The sequence below is a fragment of the Pleurodeles waltl genome, chromosome 1_2 (genome assembly GCF_031143425.1).
Source record: "Pleurodeles waltl isolate 20211129_DDA chromosome 1_2, aPleWal1.hap1.20221129, whole genome shotgun sequence".
Taxonomy (NCBI): domain Eukaryota; kingdom Metazoa; phylum Chordata; class Amphibia; order Caudata; family Salamandridae; genus Pleurodeles; species Pleurodeles waltl.
The window spans coordinates 977222780-977237174 of NC_090437.1; the positions used below are offsets into that span (position 1 = coordinate 977222780).

Consider the following 14395-nt stretch of genomic DNA (forward strand, 5'->3'; position numbering starts at 1 on the left):
GGTAGAGAGAGTCCCAAGGCTAGGGCCTTTTGTGTCTCAGGTTGTGCTGTAGGGCACTGGAGCTGCTGGTTCCCTTTAGTTTTGTGTTTCAGGGACAATTCAGCTGGTGGCAAGGAGTCGCTGCTTTGTCCTTCTGATTTGTGACCGGTTTTATCGAAGATTGCATCATTTCGCCTCCATGATGTTTTAGGGAAGTTTTTATTCTGTGATTTCCTTTTTTGAGTTCTTTTAGACTTTGCTTTACTGATGGTCCTTGCGGAGCCTGGAATAGGATTATCCTTTTCTGACAATGGATGCATTTCCGTCTCTCACCGTCTAGACCTGCGAGTTGTACTGATCTGTTTACTGGCGATGTATTTGGTTCTTGAGGGGTCTCTGCTTAATGGTGTATTGGCCGTTTTAGTGGGGGCCTTGGTTTAATCAGCCTGCTGGTTTAATATGGACTGGGACGCCTCAGCTTCTGGCAGTGTTGGTTGCTCCAGTGCCACAGTGAGGCTGCTTACCGTCTCCTGCCCACAAACACACCCTTCTGCTGATGTGCCTGTTCTACCTGTACAAACCAGCTACATCTTGGCTCTGTACAACTTCAAGAGATAAACAGTTGGAACATATATTTGTCCATGTAAGAAGTGACTGAATTAAATACACCACGCCGATGATTGCTTAGTTGCATGTATGTCCCTCCACATATCAAGATCAAGTGAAAAAGGCTGTCACCACAGAAGTGAAAAACTAAACTAGAAGAACGTTAAGCTTCCAGAGTGTCCTAGATGAGAATGTTTTGTGGATGATCCCCATTCTCTTCTTTGTAGAGAAGTTACTCCTCCAACTCCTCTATGTACTGCAGGTGACAGACTGGAGTATTTCCTCTTCTCCCTTCCTTCTCCCCAAGCATTGGAGATACTCCACTAACTCTCTGTATATGATGGGGTCACTTTTTAGGAACATCATCAACCAAATGGCTGAAACACTTAAAAATGTAGGTATTTTTGGAACTTGCTATTTAGAGTACAGGTTAATCCAATGGAGGTAGTAGACGCTACGGTAATGGACCTTACAGTACCAAACTTCCTCAGTTGTCTCTGTATTAGCCCTTTGAAGTAACCAAACAATGTGTAGCCCACATAAAAAAGCCCAAATAAACAAGTGTAAAGTTGTTGAAGTGCAAACACATTGGAATCTTTATCCTCAGTCCATCATCTAGTGAAAGAACAAGAAGATAAATTCCTTGGTATGAAAGTGTGCCAAACAACTTAGACTTCAATGAGAGTGTTTACCTCTTCCACTTTCTTGGTGTGACATGGCAGGGCCCTGGTGAATTCCATTAAGATATTTTTATAACTTCTTACAAGTTAAAACAGAAGGTATCTTTGAAATCTTAAAAAAGAGACAAACACCTCTGGCCACCCCATAAGTATGGCATAAAACTCAGTGTCCCAAGGATGCTCTCATGTCTCTCTGTAGTTAAATCCTCCTGGGTTTTTCTAATATCTTTATACCAGCAAGTCCAGGAAGAAAAATGTTTGATTTGTCCTTACAGATTTGAATCTCTTTAGCAGCTAGATGCAAAATGACATCAAAGCTTGAAGAATGAGGTTCAGCGGCTGTCAGTGGGTCTCGGGTTTCGAAAGGAGCTCTAAAGATCCACATCAAAACATATGGAAACGATCAGTGATGTACCCATTTCTCCTTTTGGAAAATGCAACTGTAGCTCCTTCATTCCTAGGAGCAACAGTATTTTTTCCAGATGTAAACATGTCCCCAAGGCGATGAACCCCAAAAGACTTCCGTGGCTGTAGGAAAGTCTCCTCATCCAGTTTAGTGACTCCACTCTGCCACCACTCCCCAACAGCCTAGTAGAAGGAACCATTTAGACCCATATTCCCTCATGGTATTGAATAAGTAATTTAAATAGGTATAAGAACCCTATAAAAATAAGTATAAACATGAAATTCTGCTTTGAGACAAATGCTTGTGCACCAGCCGGCGAAGCAATGCAGTCCTCCTTACAGAGGAATATGATAGTTGATTACAAGACATCATAGGAGCATTTGCTCTTGCTGCTTCATTGTCAATATCCCATTCTGGACTGGCATTCAATTAGAGATTAAAATCGAGCAAACAAGTGGGTCAGTAGAAAGAAGCTTTTTGTGGTGGCACTTCACCAGATTTTCCCTCTTTTATATCCCTAGATCTACAAGACAGTTAATTTCACATCCCTGTATGTGAAGGTATGCCACGTAGAAAAGTCTCACTACCAAGAGAAAGTTCTTACTTTCAAACCAATCTCCACCAAGGGTTTTATCAAAGTACATGATGTGGTAGAAGCCACACTTTGGCAGAGAGGTATCTCGCTATATCTATACCGGGGCGATTGTAAATTGATGCTGCCCTGATTAATCTAAACTGGGTAGGCACTTTAAGCAACTGCCAGACTTCTTAAGGGCCTAGGTCTTCAGAACATTGCAACCAAATTGATGTTCCAGCTTATCCATTTACCCAATACTTTCAGACAGTACAGAATGCAAAAATCTTACTTCGGAAGACGATTGGTCATCTATGCAAACCAAGAATCTCATACTGAGTACCATTCCTATTTGAACAGTCCGGTGAGTCTTCTCTGTTCTAGGCTTCATGGTCGCAGTCATTGTACTTACTCTGTATAGTAGACTTCACGTGCAACCTTTTCAGACATGCCTTCAAGACCATGATTGCAAAACGGGATTTGGGATCAATAAATGCAGATGAGCAACATCTCTGGTAAGTTTCTGGCCTGGTGGTGCAAATGAAGACCATACTCCAGGTAGTGTCCTTTCAAGAAACTTCTCAACACTAGTCATTAAAATATATGCATCGATTGAAGCATGGGGAGCCTACAAGTAGACCCCTTGGGAACAAAAGGATCAAATATTTATACTTATACTAAGGGAAGTCTTAAAATCTTCATTCCATTGATCTCATACATATCCTTTCTTTGTCAATCGTACAACACCACAACATTACCTCCACAATCGGGGGGACCAGGAAGAAGAGAATGAGCATGTGTTGTCTTGGAATGTTGGAGTTTAGAAGTGAAAATTCGAAAAGCAGTACACTTGGACCTTAAGGACATTTCAGTCTTAACCAGGCGCAAGCCCATATAATAGATACTTCTTGTTCAATATCTACCTTCTTAAGACTATCTAGATGGAAAACTGCAGCTGGCTTTAATGAACCCGCAGGCATACTTTTATGGGGACTTTAGATGAAAGTTATATTAGACTGAATGTGGGGAGAAATCAAATTTATGGGCAGATGATCAAGGGAGAAAGTATAAGTTGCCATAGAGGACCCTGGTAATCAGTGTGATTTATTTAATGTACTTGCCTCCAGAAGGAAGGACCTATTTTTGATTAGAGGAAGTCTATAAATATTGTGGGAGAATGTGGGTCTGTGTGATAGTTTTCAGAGAGAATAGCTATACTAACGGATCAGGGAGCTTGCACACAGTTAAGGGAACGTGCTGCCCTTTTACATAGCATATTGAGAAGAGTTCCAGCAATGATGAGAGAGAAAGTATCCATGATGTTGGAGGAAATGGCGAATAAAAGAGTGATTAAGCCAGCGAAATACATGATTTGGCTTTTCTTAACTGATTATCATGATGCAAACGTAGGAGATGATAGCAGCCCTTTTGGAAACCAGTACCATTAATTTGAGGATAATATGGGGTTGGTACAGTCCATGCCATAGGAAGCATATACAACTGTACTTAACTGAATATTGTCAAGGATACACTATAAAAAAAGACTCCAATTAGGGAAAATACAGATCTTGGGAGGAAGGGTGTCGTACATTGAAAGTAATATGAGGGATCCTCCAACTGAGTTGTGTTATGTGTAATTTTAAAGTGCACCCTGCGTGGGTATCATGGTGCTTCTAGGACATATGAAACCATTAGGCATAAGAAAGCTACAGCTTGTTCACCCAGAACATCATTATGAGGTGGCAACCACACAAAAAGCACACGATTTGAGCACCTAAACGAAGTTCTAGGATGGGAATAAAACAGACAGGCTTTCAGAATTATTATGGTAGGCGTAATTGTTAACAATTGACAAAGCAATTGTGTAATGCTTTTGCTGATTACTAAATGGACCTATACCATAGTAGGGAAATGCAAGGCGAACCTGAAATGTATGTCTTACTCGATAACCTATACTAGTGTCGATCATGACACAACAGAGGTGAGCACTAACCTAGAGGAACAGATAACGTGAGAAGAAACAACAGATGCTTTTCAACATCTGCAAAATGTGAAGGGCCCTTGATCCAGTTCCCTTCGGAACTTTAAGCATCTGCATCAGTTGACTAGCCCTCCTCACATGCTTAACCTATTCAAAGAAGCAAAGGCGGTGGAAAAATTGCTTGGGACCTTTCACCTGCCACTATAATAGTCCTATGTAAAGGCAAACCCAGATGTGAATGTTCGTCATACCACCTGATTTCAAAACGAAGGTAGTAATGGAAATACTGGGAAATATGTTCTTGAAAGGAAGTAATCACAGCTTTAATTCTTTCGGAGATATACTAAATTGTGTATAATCTGTTATGTAGAATAAGATGTACTGAAGATTCCTTAACAATTCCCTGTTAAGACACACAAAATAACTTTTATCCCATCAACTGTTGATTCTTGTTCCTGACCCCAAAATCAATTTTAGATTGACATTTTCCAGCTTAGATCAGCTGCCTTTATTTAGCACCCAGAGCAGTGGTAATAGTAATCGGACTAGTTTCTGATAATTGTAATTTCGACAGAGGTATGAGGTAGGGGCACCCCTTTTCCTCACTACTATTTTAAGGTTAATTGATCCCCTGAAGTGCTGGATTCACGGGGAGACCAGAGTTCTTGGGTTTCCATGTAGAAGCCGAAGATGAAATACCCAGATTACATAACTCTGTACGCGGCAGAACCCTTTTGGAATATTACAGAATTGTTCTGCATTTTTGGACCACACAGAGACTATTTCGACTGGGAATTACGCCTCAGTTCAACTGAATAGAATGACATTGAGGGTGGGTACCCACCTTCACTCCTAAAATGAAGGAAATAGACGAGATCAACTGCCAAAAGACTTAGTTATAATACAGGCTAGTGACAAAAGCACCACAGTAGTTGGATGAAAAGGTAAAATGATGAGGGAAGCCTCTTTAAGGGTACCAACTATGGTGTGAGACTTAGTCAACTTGACAATCTTCAAAAGGTGGCAATTGCTGGCCTTTCCAACGTTTGGCCATAAGTGGCATTTGAAACCTGAACGTTTACTCAAATGGCCTTGTGTGTTCATCCTTCCTCCCAACTGTTCAGATACCTCCAGCTGCATCAATCTATATTAAGATGCTCACTGCATTGGATCACTTTACCAGGCACGACCGCATTAGAACATTGCGAATGGAGAATATGAGAAAGGAGACATCTCAAGTATTCACACAACACAAATCCATAATACAGGGGAGTGTGTACACTTAATTAAGAATCCAAAGGAAGAGGTTCTAGGTCCCTGAGGTCAATGACTAGGACGCAGTTTTGATAGTTTTCCCAGTTCTAAGAGGTCATTTAATTGTTTTATTTCCTCGTTGCGTAGTGCATCGATTTCTTATGAAGGCCGTTTTCTCACAAGCTTAAGGTGTGCTGAAGTAAACGCCAAAAGTAGTTTTCATTCAGTGTTTCATTGCCCTTGCAGAAAACACTGAACTGACCCTCTTGTTAGGCACCTTCACAGCTGTTGAATGGCAGTCTTTTGGTACTGCGGGTCCGTGTGACATAAATGCATTGCATTGAAGTAGGGGCACATTGAGGCCTTCTCCTGGTTCTGTGCTGACGATGATCTGACGTGCAGAAGCACACAGTCTCCAGCGTGACTCTGTACCTTACATCTACATCCGAAGGGACTCCCTCCCGCCTGTGTGTAAATCACAGCACACTGCTACAAAATACTTGTTTCAAGAGATGGTGTAATAAGCTTCCTTGGCCCAAAACAGGAACCTGATGTTGTTTTTTTAAGCAGCAAGACTAAAAGTAACGTTTTACAATATCCTTGTTGTCGTTCTTGTGTGTGTTTTGTTAATGTTTGGATTTAAACAGGTATCTTGCTTTCTTCAATACACACTTCCCTCCCCTCTCTTACTGCTTGTCCTGGAGCATGAAGGTCCACATCAGACAGGTGGGCGGAGTCTTGGCGTGTGTGTTTGAGATATTCACTGTTAGTAATAGATGGCAGTACCTTTTAAGCTGCACAAATTGGATGTCAAAATCATTAAAGCCTCAAATTGGCAGATTGGCTACACCTTTACCCCTAGTGTTTATCGAATTGAGGAGTGCTGGTCTATAACATGATAGGAAGAATAGATAATGAACTAGGAGGGACCTGATAATTTGTAGAGACTTGGAAAGCTTATGTCTACTGTTTCATTATGGGACCAATTCACAAAGAAAGTAGTACATCTGAACTCACAGATTTACTCCCACCTGCAAGTGTAGTCGTTCTACTTTTTAAAATTAACAAACATTACCATGAGTATGCATAATCATGTGAAAGTCATGTCACATTCTCAGCAGCGTCCCTTTCCCGGTGTGTGGCATTTTCCGTAGCGGATCATGTTTTCTTTCTCTATGAGGAAAATCTTTTTTCCCACAGAGAAAGCCCTTCTTCTACACCGCCACCAATATTGTGTATGATCCATTCACCTTCCTTCCCTGAAAAAGGGAGTATAAATCTGTCTGTCCCTTTCCAGGGTGGAAAGAGAAAGGAAAGGAGCCATATTTGTGGACATTCACAAACTTCCAAAGCTAAGCCCTCCTTGGAATTTCCAACCCCTCAATGGGATATATGTGAGCAGAAAATGTACACTCGTGGCAGAGATTTCCACACTTGTAAATGGGCTTAACCCTGCAGGGAAAACCTTTGGGAATTCTTGGTAGGCATAAAACGGGTACATTTATTTGTAAACTTTAAGTTTACAACCAAATTTACTTTGGGTAAGGCCCTGTCTTCCTTATTTGGTTCATACTTGAAATTTTGTTTAATCTCAAGCTGATGTCACTCTTGAATGGCCCTGTGATTCACCAGGCGAAATGTGATGCCTATAGATTATATGAGATTCATTACTTCTCTTCTCAGAAAACGTGCCCCCAAATTGTCCCTACTCTTAAGGGTCTTAGCCCAGTTCTTTACAAATGAAAACTCTACTATGTGCATTGAATAAGATTTGGGATTGTATCCTTCTGCCTAATACAACCTACAAAGAAAACCAACCTGTAGAAGGACCTTTCAAAATGTATACGCTTTTAGTGTCTGATCAAAAGCAGTATTTAACAGTATGAGTGGATGTACTTTAGTATTGTTGTCATTTTTAATTCGAGCGGGCAAGCGCTTAGACCTGTTGCAAGTATTGTGGGCTTTTAACCACGCTCACCTCACACCCATCACTTTCACTTGTTCCTCGGCTTGCCTTTCAAAAATCACTTGATGTCATTGGTAAATGCTTTGTGTTTGTCCCGCCTTGAGGTTGTTATTGTCATGCCTTGTAGACTGCTCCTTTTACATGGATTAATGCACGATTCCCGATATACTTCAGCAAGGGCAAAATATTTTTTCGTTTGTCTCTCCCCTTCGTGCTGCATGGCGACCATGGCACTCACAACGCGAACAGGCACAACAGCCTGAACTTGATCAGTGCATTGTGAGCGCTGGTCACATTGTTCACAGTTACCTAATCAGTCATTTCTTGTTGCTTTCCCCTTAAAACACTTGACATTGATAAATTCTTTACGTAAAACAGAAATCCTCAAAGCAAAAGTGGCACTCCAAGCACAGTGGGAGAGCAGATACTACAATATTCACTGCACTCGGGAAACTCGCCCCATAATGCTTTGCCAGGCATTACTTTTAGAAAACATTTTTGCTCATAACCCATCCAGTGGTGGTCGTAGGGCAATGGGACCACCATCAAAACGTTCACCCTGACACATTCTTTCTGTCTAGGTCACCTCTGGGTCCGCGCACTAGGTTAATGAGGGCCCAAAATAATGACCCCTCCCACCATTTTTTTTTTTTTTTTTTTTAAGCGCTCTCAAGGCTGGAACTTTTGTTTTACAGCTGGGAATAGCTTGTGTTTTAAGGGCCTTATTTGTAATGTCATTGAAATAGGCCTGTGAGCCTTGAAAATGTGTAATGCACTACGCCCTCTGGAGGCTGCATATATGGTTACATTGCATTACTTTCTCCCATTCTTTTTTCATGTGTTTATGCTCTCCAAGGGCTGAGTGTGTGGTTAAATGATCATGTTTTGTCCAAATGCTATTTTTATTGTGGTATCCTCAAGGGGCTGTTCTAAGCATTGCAGTCAACATACTGTAATATTAGTGGCACAAAAACTCGCCCCATAATGCTTTGAAGGGCATTACTTTTACAAAACATTTCTGCTCATAACTTAGCCTGTGGTGGTCCTAGGACAGTGGGACCACCTTCAAAACACTCTTTCTGTCTGCATCATCTCTGAGTCCCCACACTAGGTGTGTGGGGACCCCAAAATAATAACCCTCTCCACATTTCATTGTCTTTTGAGCTTTCTCATGGCTAAAACATTTGTTTTGCAGCTGTGAGAAGTTTTGTTTTAAAGGCCTTGTTTGTAATATCATTGCAATAGACCTGCAAACCCTGAAAATGCCCACTAGGGGCTAAGCATGTGATTACACTGCTTTACTTTCTCCTGTTTTTTTTCATGAGGTTATGTCCTCTAGGGGCTAACAATATGGTTACATGACGATGTTTCTTACAAAATATATTTTTGTTTTGGTGCCCACTAGAGCATTACAGTCTAATGCCAAAAATGTATTTCTGATAAAGGTTTATATGATAACTGTATGTTTTAATAATTGCTCCTTATTACAATTATGGCCATGATTCGGGCCAACTTAACATCCTTATTACACTATGTCTGTTTGAACACTCTTGGTATGTTTGGGTGACCCTACTAGTTTGTTTCTCCTCTGTGGCTGTCTTGTCTTTTATTGGGGAAGTGTGTTAACAAGCCAGCAGTCCTGATGGGGGTGGTAAAAGTGGTATTCTATTGGAATTTGCATGGCAAATTTAAATTAGGATGCTAAATGGCAACATTTTCATTTTTTGCTGCAGATAGAGGAAGACGGTAAATAGAAGTGCTTTAGTTATATGCAGGGCCACTGGAATTATGTGGCAGGAAAAGACAAAATAGTGAGGCAGGGCTGACCAGTTTATGTGGCAAGAAAAGTCCAGTTAGGAGTATACAATGCCAATAGCTCTAACTCAAGAAAATGTCAGACCTATTTCATTGCAAATGCTTGTTTGGTATTGCTTTTGGTGCTGTCTGAGTCTTCAGAAATGTGTGTCTATATTTTTCGTGGAGACTTGTTTCACACCCTGATTCTAGTATACTTTTGTTCACCATGAATCTTAATGGCATTATCCTTACATAACGAGGCAAGTGTGTGTGCTTTCCTCAGTATTGTGATATCTGCCCGGAGCTTTCTTTCATCATGTGGAGCTTAGCTGAGCTGAAAGTCCAACAGGTGCACTGCAAGCGAACACTAGAGCAGATAAATCAGTTTGAACTATTGCGCTGATCGGTTACAGAACCTGAATACACATTTCATCTGTCTGCCAACCCACCCACCATTGCAGCATCACCTGTTCGACTACTGGGCTGGTGGGTGCTGAGTTGAACTGTGATTGTCACTGAAGAATAGTATGGTACTGATATTTCAAGGTGAAATAAAAGATTTGAGTTATCTGCATATGGTTTACCATATTGAGAACACGAAGTGTTTTCCCAACACTTCAAACAGGAAATTAGACAATTTGGAGAGGAAATTCAAACTATTTTTTGGGGCTTTCGAGAGCACCATGATACATTTGCTTTGCCTCTCTGTGTGATACATGAATAAATTCACAGAAAGGCCTTTGATAGGAAATCATATGACAGCACTGGTGCAGGACATAATGTTTGCTGTTTGCTAATGGCAGTAATCCTCAATACTATAGGTAACTAGATTTTTCTGACGTTATATGTCACATAATTGATGCATAAACAATGTGTTCACCAGTGCAATATTTTGCTGCAGATATGCAAATCCAATTTTCTGCTAGCTTCGGACCACAGTGTTTTTGACCAATCTGAGTTGTTGACGGTGGGGGAGCCTTGTAAACATGATTTTTGTGTGTCTAATTAACACTGAACACGAAGCGATAAACAAACCCCTGTTGACTTCAGTAGTGGCTCAGTAATTTTGAGAGGCGCGGTTGCTCAAAACACATTTTCTGCAGTTAGCAATTACTGCTGTTCTACTATACCTGAAGCTGTTGCAAACTAACCACGATTACGTTAAATATATGATTGTGCTTACCCGCAGTGACTATACAGGATGATGTTTGTGCTCTTTTGACCTATCGGCACAACAGCCTGAAAGCTTAGTCATTTCAGTGCAATGCAAAGCAATAACATGGAACCGCTATCATTGGATCAGTGTATGTAAAAATAGCTCAAAGCTCTAACCCGGGCAAGAATACTGGAAAAGAGAAAATAAGCCACTTCTAAAAATAGAAGCCTATATGAGCAATGCCGGAGCCACCTGGCGACACCTGCGAAGCAATATGAGGGAGAGAATGTGCTCCTGTGGGATTAGGCTGAACAACAGATTTCAGAAGGAAGTCCTGATGTGAGATGCTAGGTCAGCCTGCAAGGCAGGAGCTGCTTATGTTCACAATACAGAACGTTTCATACAACTCTGTGATAACTTCGGAGACTGTTAACACCAGTGCAGGATTCATCAAAGGCGATTATTGTCCCCTCTCCCATTTGTAATATTTATCAGCCATTATTTGCAGAGTATTAGGCATATGAACATTCTTGCAATGGATAGCATACTTGTGTACCTTAAATAGAAATTCAGAAATTAGCCAGTGTGGTATTTCTGTGCCTGCCACTTTTCCTCCTGGATGGATTTATACCAGTGCTTAATTTGTTAAAAACTAAAAAAAAAAAGTCAAGGCCTTCGTCAGGAGCTCGCCACAGCTTGCGCCACCTATTGCTACTGTCAGCACTACCAATAAAACTAGCTACATAACTGCTAACGATAACACTGCTACAAGTGCAACAGTTCTGACCCCTCCACCCCCACCCCCCTCCCGGGGGCACCTGTCATAAGTGTCAGTGTTGTCAATTAAGCGCTGGTGCCAAGCACCGGAAACCATTGGCCCAAAATAAACACTGACTAACCCCTCACAGCAGTTCTTGAATGGGTTGTTAAATCCTGGGATGTAGGTACTGAGCCAGATTATCAGCCATTCTCGTAGGCACATTTAAACTACTGCACTGTAGTTAAGCTCTCACCTCATGTCTCTTTCTTTATCCACTAATGGTACCCAGCATTTTTCTGTTTTTTGGTTACTCACAGCTCTGAAGTGACTTCAAGAGGACAAGGTTTGTTCTGACATGTGTAATTGTGAGTTACATGGCACACCCACTGGTTGTTTGTGTGCATTCAGTGGGATAAGAGGTGAAATATGGAAGCATTATCTTTGCACAGTTTAATTTTAGTTGTCCCTAGTTGAATACTAGGTGCATTGGAGGGAAAGAACAGTTGTTGTTCAATAGGTCTTCTGCTTCAGAACAGTAATTGATACCCTTTCTATACAAACGCATGTTATCTTTTTGTTCTGGTTGCCTTTGCCTGTCATAGCACTGACATTCATTTTGATAAAATATTCATTTGCAGAGACTTCAGCAACACAGAAACACTTTGCAGTGAACATAAGTACTATTGTGAAATCTGCTGTAGCAAACAAGAAGCTCAAAAAAGGTGGGTTAAACCAAATGTCTTATTTTTTATTTTGAGGAATCTTCGCTAAAGCAATAACAGCTTCAAAAGGATTGCATACATTTCAGGAGGAAGGACATGCCGAATGACCTCGTACTGCTAAAAGCCCAGTTTGTACTGCTCTTTGGCGTGCTCCCTGATGAGGTCTGCTTTTAAACGTGCTTCAGGTCCGCTGGTTAGTCTTACTCCTCCACCTATTCCCGCGTTAATGCTTCATCGCCGTTCCCTCTTTCTTGGGCCTCTATTTCATCCTTCTTGTTTTAGTAATTTAGTGATCGTTGTTTTATTAACGTTATCCAGCATTTTCTTTTTTGTCCAGAATACACCCTGTCCTCCATTCTCGTGTTCCACTCTTATTTCTTATGACTTGATTACCAGGGCACATACCCTGTCTGTGGAGGTCAGACTGCATGGATCTGCAGGGTCACGTCTGAGTTAATGTCTGTGTCTGGTTTCTTTAGCCCTTATGATCTGCTCCCACCTCCTGCTACATACTCTTGCTTCTGTGGTCTCATATCTGTTTACAGTTCCCTCTTCACGCTTCTTTTCATATTAGAAATGTACTTTACCGTTAGGTAAAAAAAATATATATACTTGATCCATTACTGATAGCTGACTGTTACCTGAACTGTCTTCCACCGCTTTCTATCGAAAGGTCAGTAGCATATATCCTCTGTTTTCTTCCTTTCGTGGATTATTTTCTTCTCTGTTCTCCCTCCTTCAGTCTGTGCTCCTTTCCCACAGTTACAGCTCACTTCACTGTTGACCCGGTGCACACTCGAATGTTAATTTTAAGCGATATACTTTTATTCGAAGCATTTGTTGCTGCTAATCACTATATCCTGTTGGTTCTTTGTAATTCTCCATGGTCTCGATTTAAACAAATAATAATAATAATTTGCAGTCACAAAATACAGCTACAAATAAAATGAACAATGGGAAAGCCAATCGGTCTCGTCTATTTTTTTCAAGTCATGCTGTACAGCATTGCAGCTACTGTTCAGAATAGCTTAAAAAAACTGTGATGATGGGGCGGCCGGTCATTTTGTAGACAAAGAAAATTTGGATGAAAGAAAGCTACGTGGAGCGCAGGGAGAGTGAGAGAAAAAAATGCATGTGGAGGGGCGGGTGTGGAGAGGGAGTTGGGAAACGCAATTTCAAGGAGGGTAAAAGCACATGAGGGAGACAGCTAGCAGACTCACGTTCTCTTATGGAGTGCTTAAACAAAAACGACAAATGCAGTTCCCTAAAAGCGACCAGAGGAAGCATTGGATCAATCCGGCCAAAGGGATGGTAAAGAGACTATGCCACATATGCAACCGACACAATTGGACAGGCTGAAATAAGGAAAGTTATCCAATAGAAAGCAGGCAAATAAAAATGACCGTAAAGCCAACCAATGGTAGGGAATGGATGGGCTGCAAGTCCTTCTGTGTTCTTGGTAAACCCTTGCAGTTCCGAAATCCTGATTTGTAGACTTGGGATTTTAGAATTTCTGACTCAAAATGCGACCTACGTAAGTTGAGAAATCTTGGTGGGAACCTGGACGTTACCTGGGAATGTTCTAGTGGGCTCTGTTTGGAAATATACATTTAGCTAAATAGTAACAAATAACATTCCCCGGAGAGATCAATCCCTCCCCCCGCAACTACATCTGTGGTATTCGCACATTACCATTACTTTCAATGCGCACACAATCACAAAGATTGACAAAAACCATTCACATCCAAAACATTCTGTCCATATGTAGGTGTTCACACGAACATGAATCCATGCCATATGCAAATCACCCTCTGTCCTTCTCTAATAGGAGGTTGAGCGACAAATGCGAGGCCAGGTCCCCTCCAGTTGAAAGCACAAGCAAACCCAGGCCGGTTTTGGCCTATTTAGCCACATCAGTGAGCGGTGGCTTGATTCCTCTTGGCACAGTGAGTATGAGATCCACATTTGAGTGTACCAATTGCACTACTCAGGAAAACAAAAAAACGGATGCTTGGAATGCTTGAATTAATCCCAGCTACTCTTATTTACTTTGGGCCACATGCAAATCCATGTTATTTTTTGTTGCCCACTATGCTACTCTAGACAGAGACCAGCCATATGGAAATTAGCCTTAATCCTGTTCCAATAGAAACAGTCGAGCTTGAACTGAAAGGCTAGGCTCCGCTTTCAAAGGGTGATTGTATTATTTTGCACTGCTTTGATCTGTTCTGCCCAAATGACTAGAAGAGGCCACTAAAATCTGCCAAACTGTAATGTTCGCTAAGGGGGGTTATGGAGCAAAATCCAGTGCCTGGTGTCTGGGCAGTCATTTGGAGCCCACTAGCCAACAGGCTACAGAATGGACAACAGAAGGTTCTGGGGCCTTTACATGGGAATCCTTGCAGAGGGCACAGTATACTTTTTTTTATTTTTTTATTTTATTTATTCAGTTTTAAATGAACATACAACAAGAAAGCCCTTCGGGCAATGCAATATTAGCACATACATAGCCCC

At 41.3% G+C, this 14395-nt stretch overlaps 1 protein-coding gene across 1 annotated transcript in view; it reads left to right on the forward strand.

Annotated features, from left to right (window-relative positions):
• USP46 (ubiquitin specific peptidase 46) overlaps positions 1–14395 on the forward strand; it is a 160143-nt gene that overhangs the window by 105682 nt on the left and 40066 nt on the right. The window contains exon 6 of the mRNA XM_069201347.1: positions 11798–11881. Coding sequence (XP_069057448.1) covers positions 11798–11881 — 84 coding nt within the window. The remainder of the gene's footprint in view (positions 1–11797; positions 11882–14395) is intronic.